This window comes from Schistocerca americana, chromosome 3 (genome assembly GCF_021461395.2).
Source record: "Schistocerca americana isolate TAMUIC-IGC-003095 chromosome 3, iqSchAmer2.1, whole genome shotgun sequence".
NCBI classification, from domain to species: Eukaryota; Metazoa; Arthropoda; class Insecta; order Orthoptera; family Acrididae; genus Schistocerca; species Schistocerca americana.
In genome coordinates, this window is record NC_060121.1 from 154122495 (window position 1) to 154136902 (window position 14408).

General features: G+C 39.2%; 1 protein-coding gene across 1 annotated transcript in view; it reads left to right on the forward strand.

Moving 5' to 3' along the window:
* Positions 1-12501: 12501 nt before the first annotated feature.
* LOC124605264 overlaps positions 12502-14408 on the forward strand; it is a 50518-nt gene continuing 48611 nt past the window's right edge. Inside the window, exons 1-2 of the mRNA XM_047136827.1 lie at positions 12502-12529; positions 12969-13053. Of these exons, the coding sequence (XP_046992783.1) occupies positions 13034-13053 (20 nt within the window). The 5' untranslated portion in view covers positions 12502-12529; positions 12969-13033. The remainder of the gene's footprint in view (positions 12530-12968; positions 13054-14408) is intronic.

The window sequence follows — 14408 nt, forward strand, 5'->3', positions numbered from 1 at the left end:
TCATTGTGGTACAAGCTCTTCCGTTCTGGTCCACACTAGCCTCAATGTTGGCTGAAAGTCTGCTATGTACACTACGCTGGTCGCTATGTGCTGTCTGTGATGGTCTCCGACTGCAAATGTCTGGGCTATGACTGATGTCTCGACTCGGTGAAAGACACACTGGGACTAACTCATTGCAACAGACTGCAACAGACTGGACCCCTGGTCCACAGCAGCTATCTAAATACTGACGGCCGAGAGGGCGTTGAAGCGCATTTCCTGCGAGTCTGTTGTTGGCCTCCATAGATATTCTTTCAACCTCTATGCTGCATGGTGTGCTGGCCCCAGTTCACGCCAGCACATGTGTGACGTTATCTGACATCATATTTTATAAAAGCTAGGTGAATACCGAGCTGATTCCCGTGTTCAACCTCAAATACAAACTAAGCAAACACTGAAAACACTTTCTCACACTTGCACACAAAATTCACTCTATACACAGACGGAACGGGTACACAACTTCCGCCCTGGAGGATGAATATGACTCTGATGATCTTCGCTGTTTGTTCTTCTTAAACACTCAACCAACCAAACAACCACTTTCGTTCATATTTCTGATTTAACTCTTACAACTCTTTACTATAGTTGTCATGAAGAAGAAATGCCTTTTGCACAATGCTGTAAAAGAATATGTAATTGTAAGAAAGAGATTTAGGAACCAGGTTTTAAATTGTAAGACATTTCCAGGGGCAGATGTGGACTCTGACCACAATCTATTGGTTATGAACTGTAGATTAAAACTGAAGAAACTGCAAAAAGGTGGGAATTTAAGGAGATGGGACCTGGATAAACTGACTAAACCAGAGGTTGTACAGAGTTTCAGGGAGAGCATAAGGGAATGATTGACAGGAATGGGGGAAAGAAATACAGTACAAGAAGAATGGGTATCTCTGAGGGATGAAGTAGTGAAGGCAGCAGAGGATCAAGTAGGTAAAAAGACGAGGGCTAGTAGAAATCCTTGGGTAACACAAGAAATATTGAATTTAATTTATGAAAGGAGAAAATACAAAAATGCAGTAAATGAAGCAGGCAAAAAGGAATACAAACGTCTCAAAAATGAGATCGACAGGAAGTGTAAAATGGCTAAGCAGGGATGGCTAGAGGACAAATGTAAGGATGTAGAGGCTTGTCTCACTAGGGGTAAGATAGATACTGCCTACAGGAAAATTAAAGAGACCTTTGGAGAAAAGAGAACCACTTGTATGAATATCAAGAGCTCAGATGGAAACCCAGTTCTAAGCAAAGAAGGGAAAGCAGAAAAGTGGAAGGAGTATCTAGAGGGCCTATACAAGGGCGATGTACTTGAGGACAATATTATGGAAATGGAAGAGGATGTAGATGAAGATGAAATGGGAGATATGATACTGCGTGAAGAGTTTGACAGAGCACTGAAAGACCTGAGTCGAAACAAGGCCCCAGGAGTAGACAACATTCCATTAGAACTACTGACGGCCTTGGGAGAGCCAGTCCTGACAAAACTCTACCATCTGGTGAGCAAGATGTATGAGACAGGCGAAATACCCTCAGATTTCAAGAAGAATATAATAATTCCAATCCCAAAGAAAGCAGGTGCTGACAGATGTGAAAATTACCAAACTATCAGTTTAATATCTCACGGCTGCAAAATACTAACGCGAATTCTTTACAGACGAATGGAAAAACCGGTAGAAGCCAACCTCGGCGAAGATGAGTTCCGATTCTGTAGAAATGTTGGAACACGTGAGGCAATACTGACCCTACGACTTATCTTAGAAAATAGATTAAGGAACGGCAAACCTACATTTGTAGACTTAGAGAAAGCTTTTGACAATGTTGACTGGAATACTCTCTTTCAAATTCTAAAGGTGGCAGGGGTAAAATACAGGCAGCGAAAAGCTATTTACAATTTGTACAGAAACCAGATGGCAGTTATAAGAGTCGAGGGGCATGAAAGGGAAGCAGCGATAGGGAAGGGAGTGAGACAGGGTTGTAGCCTGTCCCCGATGTTATTCAATTTGTATATTGAGCAAGCAGCAAAAAGGAAACATAAGAAAAATTCGGAGTAGATATTAAAGTCCATGGAGAAGAAATAAAAACATTGAGGTTCACCGATGGCATTGTAATTCTGTCAGAGACAGCAAAGGACTTGGAAGAGCTGTTGAACGGAATGGACAACGTCTTGAAAGGAGGATATAAGATGAACATCAACAAAAGCAAAACGAGGATAATGGAGTGTAGTCGAATTAAGTCGGGTGATGCTGAGGGAATTAGATTAGGAAATGAGACACTTAAAGTAATAAAGGCGTTTTGCTGTATGGGGAGCAACATAACTGATGATGGTCGAAGTAGAGAGGATATCAAATGTAGACTGGCAATGGCAAGGAAAGCGTTTCTGAAGAAGAGAAATTTGTTGACATCGAGTATAGATTTAAGTGCGAGGAAGTCGTTTCTGACCGAGCGAGGTGGCGCAGTGGTAGCACACTGGACTCGTATTCGGGAGGACGACGGTTCAATCCCGCGTCCGGCCATCCTGATTTAGGTTTTCCGTGATTTCCCTAAATCGCTCCAGGCCAATGCTGGGATGGTTCCTTTCAAAGGGCACGGCCGACTTCCTTCCCCATCCTTCCCTAATCCTATGAGACCGATGACCTCGCTGTTTGGTCTCTTCCCCCAAAACAACCAACCAACCAAGTCGTTTCTGAAAGTATTTGTGTGGAGTGTAGCCATGTATGGAAGTGAAACATGGACAATAAATAGTTTGGACAAGAAGAGAATAGAAGCTTTCGAAATGTGGTACTATAGAAGAATGCTGAAAATTAGATGGGTAGATAACATAACTAATGAGGAGGTATTGAGTAGAATTGGGGAGAAGAGGAGTTTGTGGCACAACTTGACAAGAAGAAGGGACCGGTTGGTAGGACATGTTCTGAGGCATCAAGGGATCACAAATTTAGCATTGGAGGGCAGCGTGGAGGGTAAAAATCGTAGAGGGAGACCAAGAGATGAATACACTAAGCAGATTCAGAAGGATGTAGGCTGCAGTAGGTACTGGGAGATGAATAAGCTTGCACAGGATAGAGTAGCATGGAGAGCTGCATCAAACCAGTCTCAGGACTGAAGACAACAACAACAACAGCTACAGGTGCTTTCCTGATTTCTTTTAAGGATATTATTTCACTATCTGGAAGGCTCTCTGATGTCTTTTCTGTCCATTTGCGACTGCTCTGCAGCATGCTTGCATTTCCATACTAGAATCGTACATATTGTTTTATACTGTCTCAGTCTCAGCTATTGTCCTACTAAACTGCCTTTTTTTTCTTACCGAAAACTATTCAAGGGCTATTCATGTGCTAGCCAAGACCAACAGAGGTTAAGTTTGGTGATCTGACAGGAACCGCTTTTACCACTGCAGCTAGGCAATTGGCAGTAAAAGATTATATAGATATCAAATACAAAGTCTAATGGAGATAAAACATTAATACTAAATAATATTTTTACCTCTTATGTTTTCTGTGGGGTAGAGGAGTGGGGTGACACATTTTTTGACCGATGACCGTAGTAGTCTGGTCCCTTTAATCCCCCCAACCAACCAACCAACATTATTTTTGCTCTTCCACGTCCTCAACAGACCGAAATCCGGCACTATTCACGACTCAGTTAACAAGGTGGTTAGGTGTCGGTGAATGTTAGCTTGCCAAATTTGTTATCAGAATACATTGTAAGCAATGCCAGTTTTCATAATCTTCCCAACATAATTAAGCCCTGTACTTGTACTTTATTAGTTTTCATCTGATCACTTAATTACACAGACACTAAGAATTCACCTGTCGATGGCCTCATTGACAATGCATCCACTCCATTGGAAATAGTAGTTCTAAACATAGTACCAGTAACAGAATTGCTGCAGTTTGCACATCACCCAAGAGGTATGCAGCTCAATGTGTTTCCCAGTAGCGATATAGCCACTCTACCTGCAGACAGTTGGAGAAACTCATTTTTCACTGAGAAGGTGCAGCATTGTACACTTTACAAGTGAACTGAAAGGTTTCTGCATCATTGAGACTGCGAAACCTTCACAGCATTTGGAATGTATTAATCAGCACCATTTTCCGCATTTCAAGCTTTGGTGAGCGCTTGCTTCTGAACCACACTAAAAACATCTACAGTGCACATTTAGAGGCATCTCTAACAGCTTCAGTTGCCATAACTTTCTTGCACTAGATGAATTTACATCTTCTGTGACTGACTTTTCTACAGTCATATTATTCAAACAAGTAATGAGAAATAATCCACAGCTCCAACCACCTTTTTGCCTTGGAAGTTTCACCTGAACCAATTTAAAGTCCCTGCAGGTCAGTTTATCGAACAAAGGCAAATAATTCCATGGCCTACGAAAGTTTTTGAATGTTGGCAGGTAATCTTCACCCTCCCCATTTTGCCACTGCAGGGAATCCAAATAGATTACTCATTTTAGCTTCATATAGACTACAGATAGGCATTTGTGATTGCCATTTATATGTACTGGAGTGAAGATTCTTCCGAAATCATTAACAGTCTTCTGATGTATAGTATTATTACTACAGTTCCTTCCTTTTCAAATGCAGTTGGCTAATCTTTCTTATGACCCTGAAAAAAATTCCTGTACAACAATCTATAACAATATTTGTCAGCCAGTTGTTATAGAAGAGAGATTTATAACACTCACTTAATAATAACTGTTCTTTTTGTGGCTCAACCGTGACACGGGAAACAGCAACAACAAAACTGACATCGTATCCTTTTTTCATAGTGGGCTGGATATTTGGGCAGGTCATTCTTTAAACATACTTTTACACAGTCAGGAACACTATTACTTCCTGTGAATTAATTTCTTTGTAACCATGCACCAAAGACTGAACAGCTGCGACATCAAAATTGTAACTGAAATAGGAAAATTTTGTCTTCTTTTTACTTTGCCAGAATTCCTCTGAGTTGGCCCATCATCATTTTCAAACTGCTTGTGTCTTCTCTTCCCTTTTAACTCTCCTGCAACATCCTTCCAGCGAATAGGAAATATTGGTTTTAAACCTACTGGAAACAGATTGCACTTGGGTCTCTATGATAGCTAAGAACCGTCCGACTACCTGCTTAGGTTGTGGTCCCATTGCGATCCGCCCAAACCAGTTCTCCACTGCTGCACCTCTTAATGTCATCTCTGTGGCAATTCCAGACCAAAAAGACACAAATGGCATATTTCTCCTTAAAATATCCGCAACAAAATCTTTGTTATGGAAAAGATTCTGGGCAGTATCAATTTCAGGCAGTATTTATTCCCTTATTTCTTCTACCTTCGTTTGGAAAAGCTGATAAAATCTGCTCCATTCTTATATTGTTAATGCTGGCATATTATCTTCAGACTCGCTTTCAGAGGTATCTGTGAAGCACAGCGAATGGTCATTAGTGTGAAAATGATGTAGCACATCCAACAATTCCTGTACATGTGACATCATTGCGCTTTTCATCAAGATAGTGATGAAATGTTAAAAATGCAGAGCAATGCTTGTCACTTCTTTGAAGAGACCATTGTAGCCCTACACAGCATAATAAACTCTTTCTTGAGACGCACAGATGTAAGCTCCATCAAATCAGCACAACACATATGGGCTGTAGATGACTACTGGTCTTCAAAAGAAGCAGTACCAGATACAATGTCAGTGTACATGATGTCCAGGTATACGTCCAAATACTCAACACAAAATTTTGCTAGTACAGCATATAAACTAGTGCAGTTCCACTCCACTACGATCCTAGACACAGCTGGCACTTTGACTCCACTTTTACACAATATTGTTTAAAATATAAAAAACGATGTTGTTGAATTGACGGCATGTGCAGCAAATACCATTTCGAACACAGATAGGTTTCCTATATAAATATTTATTACTCAACCATAGTCATAAATTATAAATTCGATTTCTCTTCTCTCCTGACACCCCCCCCCCCCTCCCGAACTACGCATCCTGTTGCGTTGAAGTACAAAATTGTATTCCTAATTGTTTTTAACAAAGTAACCTGTTTGGAACAAAGTGTGAAGACATGGAGCGGCACTGATACATGCTGAATGTACTTGCTTTCTGCATTTGGATTGAGGTATCGTAGTACTACATTCAGATAGTGGTTCTTATCCAAATCACAATCACAAAAAGCTTCCAATGTGGCTTTCTGCAAAATATATAATTTCTGTACCTCTTGCCTATTACCACTTATAATGTAAGATGTAACACTCCTTTTATTTCGTGAATGGTGACACATATCTGAACGCGATTTTTGGCAAGTGTTAGAGCATCGAGGGGCATGTACTTTTTTGTTTGCTTAATATCTGTAGCGCTGGTTTCAATGAAGATATTAAAGCAAGTGCTTTTTGAAAATGGAACCATATACTTTTAATAACTGCATTCGATAGCTCTCGATAAGACAATTACACTGATATGGCGTTTGTTAATGTTGATGTTGAAACCTATCGTAAAAAATTCGAGAAGTGTGCTAGAATTTGAGAGCATGGTGGCCGGAATCGGCATTAGCGATGCAAACACCACCAAGCAGAACTCTCGTGCTGCGCTGTGTCAGAGCATCAACACATTTGCACTGCAAGCTGCTCATTCCTACTTCAACGTTCGTTGCGTGTAGATATATACACCAATGAGGAGAAGTTGGATATACGCTTTTATATGGTGAATGTAAAAGAAATGCCGTAAAAACAGTACAGCAGTACAGCAGTACAGCAGTATCCAGATAGATATCTGGATCGCTAATATCCGACGCGCCAGGCAACTGCACGAATTATCAAGACGCTAGTGCGGACAGGCTACTTGGACGTCAAAAAGAAAACAAGAAAGAAGGCTGCAACTAACAGACAACACGAAGCAACTGTTCTGACTACGACGATAATGAATCACAACAGTGGTACGAGACATATTTCCAAGGAATGAAGAATCAGCCAGACTAGTGTCATTCGCATCCTTTGTTGACATAATTTCCATCCCTATCACCTCTCATTACATCAGGCACTCGACCACCGTGATTTCGAATGTCGTACAGAATTCTGTCGGTTTTTCCTTCAGCAACTGAAAGACGACCCTACGTTTTTCCAGCGTGTGCTCTTTACCGATGAAGCAACGTTTACTAGCCACGCCGATGTAAAGTTGCCTAACATGCACTACTGGGCAGCCGAATATCCACACTGGCTTTGTCAATTGAAACATCAATGGCTGTGGAGCGTAAATGTGTGGTACGGCATCATGGGAGATTACATTGTGCGACCTTGCTTCATCTCAAGCACTGTAAATGGACATTCATACGCACACTTTCTGACGAACATGCCACTGATTCTTCTAGAACAGGCATCACTGGATATTCGACAGCGTATGTGGCTGCAACATGACAATTGTCCAGCTCACTTGTCCGGTGTTGCAACACAAACACAGAATGAGAACTTTCCTGTACATTGGATAGGTCGAAATTCTGTTGTCAAATGGTCTGTGTGGTCCCCCAGTTTGGCCCCTCTCGATTTCTTTCTTTGGGGAGCCCACAATCTATGACGAAGCCCCAACAGCCCAAGATGATATGCGCCATCAAATCACCAGTGTACGCTCTACCATATCATCCACAATTCATCGATCTTTCGTTGCAGGTGTGCCAGTCAGTCCATGGTCAGTAGTCTGAACAAATGCTGTAGTAAAAGATAAAGTTATTTTTTTGGTAGATAAAGTTTATTTTACATGATTCGAGTGGTTACCAAATCCTTGTTAGTAAATCGTCCTTTTAATTTATGTGTGTACCAAATTGCATTGCAGTATCAAATAAATCGACAGCATGTATTGTGCGTAGCTGGTAACACTGTCATTACGGGCTTACGTTCAGCATGAAACAATGTTTTGTTAAGAAGAATATTTATTTTGAGGTGTACAGGTAGTCATCAAAGTATTTTTAATAAAATGTTTGGTTCAATGAACGTATTCCATGTGATATAATTTAGAGCAGGGTAGGTAGAGACAGATGTCTGACAGCATGTATTTTACCTCTAAGAAGCACGCAGCCATGCACAGGAAAAGAGAGGTCAGATATTCCTTGTAAAATTTAGACATTTAATACAGTTGTTGCTTTCTGCAGCGTGTAAGACTGTTTTTTAAGAATGAACAGTTGATTTTTCTGTTTCAGGTCACGTAAATCTGGGAGGATACACAAATGTGAAATAATTTTCTATGCCCTTTGTGATGCGCTAGAGTCTAGCCTATGTCGCATTGCTATACACAACTATCATAGGTGAACCTGCATCTAGATCGTAATTTAGTTCAAGGGGAAACAAAGCTTTATTCTTGAAGTGCAGACCTATCTTATGGTATACAACTGTGCAACCTGGTCCGAGACCCCTGCTTGGCAGTGTTTGTACCGCAAATGCCATTCCCGATCATTGTGGTCTCACATTCTAGGACATTTCTGAATTTTTTTTACGACAGGTTTCAACATCAACCTTTCAAGCGCTTTATCACTGTAATCATCTTCGAAAGAGCTACCGAATGCAGCTATAAAAAGTATGTAGTTCCATTTAAAGAAACGTATTCACTTCAGTATATCAGTTGAGATCAGCGCTAACAACATTAACCAAACAAAAACATATGTGCCCCACTTTTCGAAAGTGTATCGTTCACAATATAGAAGGGGTATTACCCCTTATGTGACTCACCCTTTATACGCTAGCCATCAAATACATATACATTACCTCCAAGTGATTTCATAATCGTGTAAAAACTGAAATGAAATACCAACAGAAGAGTATTAGAACTGTGATTTTTCGTGAATTTCTGTTTTTGTTTTCCTATGTACAAATACGCCTTGTAATTAAAATCATAATAAAAACATTTGGTCAATGACTTTTGCTAAAGAGGGCAAACGGAAATGAACTCTATACTGTACCTATATACCTTTTGCTGTAAAACAAATGATTTGGTATTTCATTTCTTCTCTGTAGTGTCTTTTTTTGTCTTTCCATTTCAGAGTTTTTGTTTCTACTTACTGTATCTTTTGATTAAATATATTTTTTTTTAAATCTTTAACTGGAATTTAATTATAGTATCAGGACAGATCATATCCCACGATAATAACCATAACTTTCTATGGATATTTGTATCTTTCTTTTTGGATTATTTAAAGAAAGGATTGGAGACGAATTCTCTCATTTCATATTCAATATTGCTAAGCAGAACCACCCTGAGATCGAGTTGCCGATCATTCCTTTTCATTCATTATGTATATTTTCCACATAAGAAGGTTGGTGAGTCAATTTTCTTCAAACAATGACGTCAGCTCGCTTCATTGTCTTGATATTAACAGGTGATAACCTGAAAATTATGTGGATAACTAATTTACATCTTTTGACAGTAGCCCTTAATTTCAATCATCTATATTTTTTGCTCACGTTTGCCATCTCTGAACGTCTCTCTGGCACATCACATAATTGCATAACAATCAGTATTTTTATATACCATAATATACAGGGAAAAGTTTTCATAATAGTAATATCCCAGACCTTTCTCTTGTACCATAAATTACAGGGGGAGAGTGTCATGCTCAAAGCAAGACTTTTTCGGCAGAGGTAATTTAATTTAACATATGACCGTCTTTGAGCGACAGGTTTTAGAATACTTTTCATCCTTTCTCTCTCTGCACCTATGAGAGCATAGAATTGTTTATCCTGATTTGTGTGAACTCATCAGTTGTTGTCACATAAACACGGACGATTCCATTGTTAAGATCACAGCCGGTTACTGCATTTGCACTTTTCATGCTGAACGTATTTGAAGTACGATTTGTGTTGCGCCTTCCATCTGTGTACTCCTTTGAAGCATATGACACAGGATACCTTCACGTCAGTAAGCTTCAGTCTAAGGACCATCAACAACTTCTCTTTATCAATGTTGTGTGTATTTGAACACCACAGATAATAAATTCCAAATCAACTATGCCTAATTCATTGTTAAATGACGCAGACGATTATTTAGATTAGTCGCTTCCATGTATGACATTGCATTTTCTTTTTGTACGTGATATCTCACCATTAGTTGTATTTCATTAGTACCTTTCTGGCAAATTTATTAACTTGACATGCAATTACAGTTCTGGAAGAATGGCTTACAATACTGGTAGCTTCTTCGAAGACAGAGAGGGCTCCAAAATTATCAGAGTTGACGTCTTCATAGCTCACGCCTCGTCTTTTAATCACCTGCAAGATATGAAATGCAGCATTGTCAGTGTTCTAAAATTCTTAAAACTCTTTGAAAGGCATTACATTGTGATAGCTCAGTTTAACACCACCAACCTGGAATGGGAAAACATCAAACTGGAAAACAAACAAACAGCACATGTAGCGGAGGCACACAAACAAATGATCTCTGTGGGTGGTGAGGCTCTGTTCGGTTACACATACTGGAATTGATGCACTCTACAGAAAGACAACCTCTACCTGACTGGGTACATGGCTGAGGATGTGGTAAGTATAACACTCCTGGTCAAAGTTCGAGAAACTGTTGCAAAACATCTGCAGAAGTTAGTGATGTCTTGAGTTTGAAAAGAAGACACAAGAATAAGGAAGTAAAACTATATCTTTACAATGTCGAACTAGAACATTATCAAAGTGAAAATAGCCTCCCTCTGTTCAGAGTTGCAGAAAATGAGGTGGAACGCAAAGACAACTTCCTCGAGCAGTTTGCGCATAAAAAACAATTTGGTTGGTCCGTAAGTTCGTAGCGTTTTTCCATTACATTAATAAACACAACAGAAGCATGTAACAGAGATTTTAATAATCTGTGATACATTCTTCTTAACTCTTTACAACGGTGTGCCACCGATGGGGTAATTTTTCGAGTCTGCGACTGTATAGGTGAAGAATTCATAGAACCATGTTTAGAGCATTTTCACCCAGAAAGGCAGTTCCTTGAATATTGGTTGGTAGAGATGACAAAAGGTGAAAATTTGTGCCTGCAGGATCAGGTGAATAAGATAGATGCAGCTTCCCAATCCAACTCGTGTATAGTGGTTTTTTTTCAGTTTAGCAGGATCCAGGTGGACATTATCGTAGAGTATCATCTCTTCGCACAGTCTTCCTGGTCTTCGTTCTTGGAACGCTTATGCAAGACATATGAGTTGTTGAGAATAAATGTCAGCACTGATGGTTACATTCACAGCAGTAATTGATAGTACACCATATCGTCGCTGTTCCACCAGATGCATAACACTGTCTCTTCTTGATGTGTGCAGGTCTCTGTACAAAGAGTTGCTGCTTTGTTTGGGCTCAGTCATTCCTTTCTTTTCCTTACGTGAGCATAAAGACACCATTTCACATCATCAGTAATGATATAGGATGGGGAATGATCAGTGTTGTTCACAAGCCAATTGATGGCAAGCAAACAGAAGTGTACATATGGCCATGTACTGTAAAACGTAAATTTTTTTCCTTCCACATTTTTTTTTGTAGAGAAACACTCGTGAAAAAATACGCAAGGAGTATTTCTAATGTGTCACGAAAATAAAGAAATGAATAAAATAAACCCTACGAATACACATAATGCACAAAATCCACTACTATCATGTTAGTGAGCGAGACAGGAATAGGTCAACTTATGATGTTATCAGTGTTAGCAGATGACGCAATCATCCAGCATTTCACCTCACCCCCTGCTATCTACCAACACACACGCCGCTTTCTTCTTAGCTTTAATGGAAACACTGACGTTGAGGTCCTAGTCCACTCCGTCGCTTTCCGGTGACTGCCTGCGTAAACGTCTCGAATTGATATCGGATGTTCCGACGTTCCATTCAGTCAAGGATGAATCGATATTACGGTTTTCACACTACTGAGGTGTGAAAGAACTCTTGTCTAAATATATCAAGATACCTCCACTTATTAGCTCGATAACGCATAAGCATACAAACATTTCAAATAATATTTAAAAGAAAATAGTCATCCTTTTTAAATTATTCATTGTTTTTCGTTGTCTTTTTGAGCATTAAATAGCGTTGAAAACGCGTGCACATTTTCCTGTAAGAGCGCTGGCGTTTCACTGCAAAAGAAGCTTTTTAATGAAAACTTTTTCATCTATTTATTTTCATATGTATAACGTAGACTTTTTCTTTGTCCATGTATTTTAAAATCTAAATCGAATTCCACTTGCTGATATTTAGCCAAAAGAGGCTAAATATCTGCAAGTGGAATACGATTTAGACGATAGGAAAAATATTCAATCCATTAGCAACCTTCGGAAGGTGTTTTGTAAACAAAGCAAACAACGGAATAATGCTTTAGAAGACGCAATAGCTTAAAATCCAGTACTATAACAAGAATGAGCGCGGCGAAAATAGCTTAAACTTCATAACTTCAATGCGGAATGTTTTGACATCCAGTTCATTGTGTTAATGTCTGTGATCGAGTTGCGAGGTGTACAGTATTTATCGACCTTGCATCGACGCGTTTGTGGTGGTTGGTGTTTTTGTATTTGTTGATTTTGTAGGCAATGCGTTGTAGATTGTTTGTAACGTAATGTATTTGTCATTTGGCTGTATGATATTTATCGTGCCACTTGTCAAATAAAATGATTATAAAAACTGTTTCATTCCGTTCCCAATTAGTGTAAGTTGTTTATAATCGCAGATTATGTGATTCCCAGACTTTCGTCGTAAAGTTATTGATAAAGTTGGGCGGTGGCCGCAGAGGTGAGAGGAGTGCATTGTAGACGATCGGCGTTTGCTATACACAATTTAAATGACTTATAAATAATATGCAAAGATGCTGTCATTGTTCGTGATGTAGTAACTTGAAATTGTAGTGTGGTGCAAGTATTTTTGTTTTATTTCCAGTTATTCATACGGTTATTAATGACGACTAATGCTGCAACAATATGTTGGTTTTGATCTCTCAGGTTTTGTCGGCGAGAGTACTTCGGAGCGTGCTGCCGAGTTGTTGTTTCCATTTTCGTTCGCGGTTATGTTTGGAGTAACTAAGAGGTAATTGTGAAGTTTGATTCATTTCTTAAAGCACTCGCGTTTTGTGGTCAAGGAGGTTGCATTAACGCACTTAACCAATACACCTACAGAATAAAATGTTTTGCCCCCACAGAAGTAGAAAGTAAAGATGTCACACTAATTGATATTATTCAGATACACAGTAGAGATTGTAATTATATTGTATACGATTGTACATTTTATCGTGTTTTGGATGTTTTATTACTTATATGTACGCCTTGTTTATTGACTTTAACTCGAGTACACTAAAGGGTGGGGATGTTACATTGCTGCTAAACCATCGTACCGTACACTTAATTCAATGATGAGAGGTTAAGCATTAGTTCGTAGTAATAATTCGATGTCAACTCTTGTGTTATATATCTAATTCATTACAAAAAAATCTGTTTTATAACTGTAAGCGTAAGTTTTACGAGAGTTTATTTAGCTAAAGATATAAGTTTTGGAAGACCTGCATTCAGTCCTCCATTCAGAAATCTAGGTAAACCTGTGTAAGTTCTAATGATGAATGGTTCATTTGGAAAGGACAAATGTAATGCCTGTCACCCATTCTGCCCTCTCCTCCTTCAGTCTCAAATACAATACTGTGCTCCGTTACAAAGGCCCTGTTGTTGGCGGGTCACCACGTCCAAATTTTCCTTCCATTTGACCAGAAACGTTATAGGCTAGAAATCTAAAGAGTTCCTAAAAATCTTACATTCATTTTGTGCCCAATAGTTTGTGTGTGTTTGATAGCTTAAGTTAAATACAAAAATAAAATGAGTATTTCTAAGCTTTTATAAGAAATTTTCACAAATACCAATTTGTTCGTTTTTGCTGTAGGCAACACTTTATATAATATCTGTTGTCGAATATTTGGAGAAAGTCTGGCACTTCAGGGGCGTTGGTGAAGGTGACGGACTGGAAGGTCTGCTCCTCCTTTTACATGACATGACTGCTGTGTTTTATCTACATCTTCATGGTAATCATTTATGTAGCTTTACAGGATTACTTGAAGTTTTCAGTATTGCTCTGCCAACTCACAACCAACCAAACTAGCAGATTCTTAACCTGTGGCTGTGCTACACATCGGTCTGTCACCACAACCTTCATTCCAAAAACTAATGCCGATGCAAAAAGAAATATTGTCAGAGCTCTGGTCCCTATGTTTGCTCACGTATAATGTTGCATGCAACATTACTGTTACTTTATGGGATAAAGCCATCATCTGGTATCGGTAGGTGCAGTTGGCTCACAAGACCCTGTTTGCTTTGTTTTTGAATGTTTTGGGATTTTCACTTTTGCTGTCTGATGTCAAATGGCAACCTGTAATAGATATTTGCACCAATTGAAATTAT